Genomic DNA, 6242 nt, shown 5'->3' on the forward strand with positions numbered 1-6242 from the left:
CCTGCCCACGGCAGGGCACGGCTGAAACGAGATGACTTTAAGGGTCCCTTTCAGCCCAAACTGTTCTATAATTGACAGCATTCACCAGCAGGGCAGTGATAACATGAGCTGATTTGCTGTGTTATACTGGCGCACCTCTTTGTCTTATACGGAGTGTAAAGGCAAGTGCCCGAGGAGGCACCGGTCTGAGCTATTCTGGCTGCTCTGGAGGACAGACCGACACGGTAAGCGCTAGAACAAGAGCGAACAGCCTCAGGCTGCTCCGGTGAACTTCCCACCGGGAGCTGCTCCACCGACAGGACTGGCGAGCACCGCAACAAGCTGCCAGGGCAGCGCTGGAGTCACCACGCCCGGGGGCACTTAAAAGACGTGTGCACTTGGGGCACACACGCGAGTGTGTTGGATGTGTGTGCTGGCAGTGTTGGATTTACAGCGGGACGGGACGATTTGCCCTCTCTAAACGCTCTTTTGTCCGGTGAAACCCTCCGTGACCCCACACCCCCTCACGGCCCCGCTCCGCCCTCAGCGCCGCTCAGGCCCCACCCCTGGCCCCGCCCCGTTCTCCTCGGACTGGCCAATCATCGCCCCGTCCTCTCCGCCTTGGCTGACCAATCGTGGCGCGGCGCGGTCGCTATGGCGACGGGGGACGCGGCCCGGCCCGGCCATGGCTTCCTACCGCCTCGGGGTCCGCATCGGGAACTGGCTGGAGGACGAGATCGCGCAGCAGGTACCGCCATCCCGGGTACCGCCATCCCGGGCACTGCCATCCCGGGTACCGCCATCCCGGGCACTGCCATCCCGGGCACTGCCATCCCGGGCACTGCCATCCCGGGCACTGCCATCCCGGGCACTGCCATCCCGGGCACTGCCATCCCGGGCACTGCCATCCCGGGTACCGCCATCCCGGGCACTGCCATCCCGGGTACCGCCATCCCGGGCACTGCCATCCCGGGTACCGCCATCCCGGGCACCGCCATCCCGGGCACTGCCATCCCGGGCACTGCCATCCCGGGTACCGCCATCCCGGGCACTGCCATCCCGGGCACTGCCATCCCGGGTACCGCCATCCCGGGCACTGCCATCCCGGGCACTGCCATCCCGGGTACCGCCGTCCCCGGGCACCGCCGCTCCCCCCGCTCCGGGCTGCCTCCCCGCTCTCTAAATCCACTTTAAACCCGAGACTGTGGGTGCTGGATAACGTATCTGCTCCTCTGTCCTTTGCCAACAGGACCTCCTGAGGGATTTTATCCGTAAGAGAGAGAAAGGACAACTTTTAGTACAGAGATTAGCCAGACTTCAAGAGAGTATTTTCAAGAAGGTAATTTTTAAAGAGGGTTGTGTCCACCTCCCCATGACCCCACAGAGTGGCATAACTCTTATTATTGCTCTGCCTGCACTAAGAATTTGCTACGGAAATTATATACTAAAATACTTCTGATGTTAGGTTCAGACAATTCTGTAAAGCACCGTGTAAATTCTAATTTAGGTAGAGCTGTCGGTATCTTCTGATGGATTTGTTCACTTTGGAGACACCGTGTTGCTTATGAACCCAGACTGCAAATCCTCGGATCTGGGAGGGACCTCGGAGGAGAGGGACCCCGAAATGCGTGGTGATGTCACTCTGGCTGTTGACATGGAAGAAGTGTCCCTGTACTCAGATGAGCCCCTGCAGATCTCACGTGGACTTAGTGCAGTCAAGAGGGTGGACCCCATAGGTCGAAATGCTTTCTGTATTGTAAGGTCTGCTACTTTATTCTGAGTTGTTTTCAGTTATTATTTTAGCTTTAGGTATCTTGTTTTGAGAAATATGCAACAAAGTGTGCTAATATACAAAGGAATATGAGTAAATTTAATTTAGTTAAGAAAGAGTCTTCAGTCATGCATTAAGCTGGATTCTATGCTGCATATTACTCTGATTAATTCCAAGGACCTCTAAATCAGCTTAGGTGTGAAGACAGAATCAAGTTCACTGCATCATTTGGTAAATTCTGCAGCTGTTTTTAGTCCAGTTGCAGACAAAACATGTCCAAATATCACTAGTATTAATATTCACTCTCCTGTAAGCAGAAATATGTGTCAGTGCTTTTGCTTTCCTTGAAGTGGACATGGTTCTGTTCTAAAAAACCCAGCATATTCTCTCTCTCAAATATATATTTAATTGCTGCTGTTTGTTGGAGAAGAAACAGAAGAACAGGGTCCTGCTCTGTAGTCAAAGGCTCAGCCTTAGGTTAAGATATTTTACCTATTTCAAAAGGTAAACAATAAAAAATATTGCCACAAAGCAACATCTAACTGTAGACCAAAACAGACAAAACCCCTAAACAATAGTAAAACTGATATTTGAATGTTCCTTTTTCCCTTTTTACAATTTTTACAGTGTTGATGGAAGTGCAGTGGGTGAACCACTTCGATACGGGCAAAACTTTCTTCTTGGGACAAAAGGAGGGGTTTCTGACAAACTGGTAAGGCAACAAAGTTACACATGGCAGTGGCATATACTGATAATGTGCACTGAATCCCTCTCTAAGAATAGATATACAAGGCTGTACCTTGGTGCAATGTCTTAGTTTTACAGAACAGGCTCAGAGTCATGCATAGATCAAGATAAGTAATACCTAATTAGAAAGTTTATGCTACTTGCCTGAGGTCAGGTGTGCAGGCCAAGGGGGCTGTTAGCCAGAATGACTGAATAAAGGGAATCTGAAAAGGAAAGAAAAAAGAAATCACAATTAAATTGTGAATCATGAAAGAATTCTTCAAGGAGATTTTAGGGTTTTTTACTTTGAACAACTCACTTAGGTATTGGAGTTAATGATCCTCGTGGGTTCCTTCCAACTCAGAATATTCTGTGAAACTCCAAAATGAGAAGATTTCCTTTCTTATGAAGATAATCTATAGTAGGAATATAAAGTGATGCACTATTCTATCATTTGGAGGAAGCAGACTTCTATTAAATAGTTACATTCTTTCCCACTGCAAATTAAAAGCAAATAAGGCATTACACATGTGTATGCACTCAAAATAAATCACCACAACTTTGAAAATGTTTTCCTTCTCAACAATCACTTTGGTGAGATAAAAATATTTGGAATGTAAATTCAATTTTAAATTTATATTCACAAATCTGCACATAGAATAACTACTTTATGAGTTTATCAACAGTATAGAATCTGTCCTATGGGTTTTGCCTGCTTAGTTTTAGCTAGGAAGACTGATCTGTCAGGAGCCAAGAGAAAAGTTCTTTTGTTCAAGAATATGTTTCAAAATTACATATCTTGTTTCTTTTACATTAATACTATCCCTAATATATATTTTTATTTACAGTTTTATCTGGCAAGTGACCACAAAACATTTAGAGATTTTGCTAAAAAATCTCGCCTTCAGAAAGTATTTCTGACAGCTGAGCTTTCCTATTTGACCTTCTGGCAAGCAAAGTCCTTGGATCCACAACTGCGTCTTGAACATGAAGGATTTCCAGTTCCTGTAAGAAATTAAAACTGTAGGAAATGTTATGAAAATTTAATTGAAACAGGTGGACTACTGAGAAAAAAATGTCATGTCGATTTCATTCACATATTTCCCTTATGCCAGTTCTGACCTCTACTTTTAGGAAGGGTAAGAGGGAAGGAACAATCTCTTTAATTAGGAATCTTCTAATAAAAATATTTGTTTCTACTATTCATTTTGAGGTTGACTTGTTCAGGTTTTCTCATCAGAAATTTTCAAAGCTTGACATTATAATGTTGTGAGGGTGCATTACTTACCTGTTTTTAAGGCCTTTTGAGACAGTAAATTCCATTTCCAATATTTGGAGATGTGATTAACTAACAGGTCCTATACATTAAGTCTCTAATAAAATTCTCAAGGCATCTGAATAAGTGGATGATTTTCCAGATGTTTTTAACCTTTTGTAAATACAGTATTTTCCTGTACCAGATAACTGCTAGGCTTCCTGAAGTGCTGGTGTACAACAGAGTACCACAAATACAATTGTTCCTTCACAGCCTTGAACTAAGACTCATTTACATGAATAAGCTCACTAATAAACACAGCCAAAATTAACTAATTGTTAAAGACAGTCTTTATTCACAGTATTGGTTTAAAAATGTTTGTCAAGTGTCTTCCCTTGCTCTTTTTTTTCCAGGCAGAAACTAAAATTATTATTACTCATTGCTACACCAATCGCAACTTAGCTGTTCCAAGGACCTTCTGTGTGTGGTAAGAGTAACTTACAACTGGCAGGGGAGTGCACAGTGATGGGCCAACAGCAGGAATTACTGTGAGGAGCAAGACAGGTGCTTTAAGAACACACTGAGGAAATGGAAAATAATGGAAAGTGCCATTCTCCTTTCCCTCGTGTTACTTCTTGTCTGTAATGTGTGCTGCTGTGTTGCTGCAGACAGTTGGATCAGTCTTAGTTGTTTGGATTTTGTTTTCATTTTTCATTATCATATCATGCTTTTAGTGTTCCCTAGTTTCTTGGTGGTTCTCTATGAAAATCTTGAGCGATGTCAGTTGTTTGGGTTACTTTTGAAGGGAAAAAAGAATATACTAAGAAGTGTAAGGAACAAGAGAACTAAATGAAACCATAGTGCTTAAATTTCTAAATGCTTATGTCTGTCTGAATTAATGTCTCAACAAAACAAAGTTAATTTCTCAATTCAGTTAATATAAATGCATTAAATTAATATTGATTAAGCACTGCTAGGAGTGCACCAATGTTTCCCATTAACTCCTTAGCAAGACCTGACTGAGGATTTGTGCAAGGGGTTTGAGGATGAAAGGTCAGAAGGTTTGAGGTTGAAGAAGTTATTAAGTAGCCAGAATCTTCCTCAGTCAGAGAGAGGTAAGGATGAAGGCCTAACCAGCTTTTACAAATCGAGTTGGTGTATTAGGGCCTTATTCTGCTGTGGCTCCTTTTAGCTCTGAGGCCAGAAAGGTGGCATTTATTTTGGATTTCAAATTCCTAAATTATTCATAGGAAACAAAGTGGGCTGTTGTGTTTCTTGTAAGGGTCTGGTATTTGAAAGTGCATGGTGATATTTCTGAGTATACCAAGAGAAAAAGGAGAAAATCTCAAACAATTCACAAGTAATGAAGATTTGCTGAATTTGTGTATATGTTAATTCTCCCTGCCTATCCCATCTCTTTTGACTTTGCAGGTCTTGTTTTGGAAGAGAATTTGAAGTCATTTGTCACAATTATCTGGACTCCCACAAAGTTGAAGAAGATAAGAATTACTGGGAGATAATTACAGGAAATCCTGGTCCTGAAGATGGTACAATGCCTGAAAGACCCAAAGCTCTCCCAGAAGGGTATGAGAATAAATTAGTTTCATGAAAAGACAGAGGACATAAAAGCCCAAGACCACAGCCAGGAGAGGTTGATGAGACTGCTTATTGTTTCTTTCTGTTTGTATTTTAGTTTTAGAGATTTTTATTTTAAAAATGGAAATTAAAGTCTGCTATTAATAATATTGCATAATCTCATTAACTCATCAAGGTTATAATGGGCAAAAAACTCTTAAAATTTGATGAACAACACATAAAAAATTCTAAATCAGGAGAGGCTCATTTTCCCATTTTCACATTCACTGATGACAAAAGTTGTCAGAACCCAGGAAACCTAATAGATTTTCATAAAATTACTGGCTCTCAGAGTATATTTAAACAATTCTTTCAAAGCCAAACCAGTGTCACAATTTTTAAAAGGGTGAGTGGACAGTTTCCAAAACACTGAAAACCAAACACACGCAAAGTTATCATGGGATGCTTTGACATTTAAAGTTCATCTGACAGAAAGCTGGTTGTTGAGTTTGTTCCACCCTACATCTAGCACAATGTTGCCAATTATTAAATTACAAGTGAGACTTTTTTTATCTTGAGTTTATCTTCTAATTCATGGATATAAATTGAGGTTTTTTTTATGTTTTTCCATGTATTCTAAACACTTTAATATCAAGTAATCAAGAACTTGAGCACAGTGATACAGACTAGAGACTTAGAACAGTCTTTTCCATGCATCACCATGTTCCATTTACCTCTCACCCACAGCATTTTTCAATACATAGTAATTTCTAGAAAGTTTGAGAGTAAGGTAAAATCATCAAAGAAAATTAGGCACCCACAAGTTTCATGATAGTAAATGCCAAAGCAGAAAACAAATATGATATGCTGTAAGTTTATCCAGTAAGAAAAAAATTGTAGTCTACGTTCCTACCTAATTAGGCAACAGAGTATCCA

General features: G+C 41.8%; 1 protein-coding gene across 1 annotated transcript; it reads left to right on the top strand.

Moving 5' to 3' along the window:
* The first annotated feature begins 664 nt into the window (after positions 1 to 664).
* Positions 665 to 5340, top strand: CFAP161 (cilia and flagella associated protein 161). The gene is made up of 7 exons (XM_041469288.1): positions 665 to 727; positions 1229 to 1318; positions 1487 to 1740; positions 2378 to 2462; positions 3325 to 3483; positions 4145 to 4218; positions 5163 to 5340. The coding sequence occupies exons 1-7, from the start codon at positions 665 to 667 to the stop codon at positions 5338 to 5340; spliced, it is 903 nt and encodes a 300-aa protein (XP_041325222.1).
* The last annotated feature ends 902 nt before the right edge of the window (positions 5341 to 6242 follow it).

Source organism: Pyrgilauda ruficollis, unplaced genomic scaffold, assembly GCF_017590135.1.
Source record: "Pyrgilauda ruficollis isolate IOZ18807 unplaced genomic scaffold, ASM1759013v1 scaffold23, whole genome shotgun sequence".
Taxonomy (NCBI): domain Eukaryota; kingdom Metazoa; phylum Chordata; class Aves; order Passeriformes; family Passeridae; genus Pyrgilauda; species Pyrgilauda ruficollis.

What these genes read in the sequence shown, in the direction of transcription:
- CFAP161 (XM_041469288.1), top strand. Translation starts at nt 665, where the DNA reads ATGGCTTCCTACCGCCTCGGGGTCCGCATCGGGAACTGGCTGGAGGAC. An exon ending in GAGGGGTTTCTGACAAACTG is followed by an intron (nt 2,463 to 3,324) that starts GTAAGGCAACAA and finishes TTTTATTTACAG; the next exon opens with TTTTATCTGGCAAGTGACCA. An exon ending in CCAAGGACCTTCTGTGTGTG is followed by an intron (nt 4,219 to 5,162) that starts GTAAGAGTAACT and finishes TTGACTTTGCAG; the next exon opens with GTCTTGTTTTGGAAGAGAAT.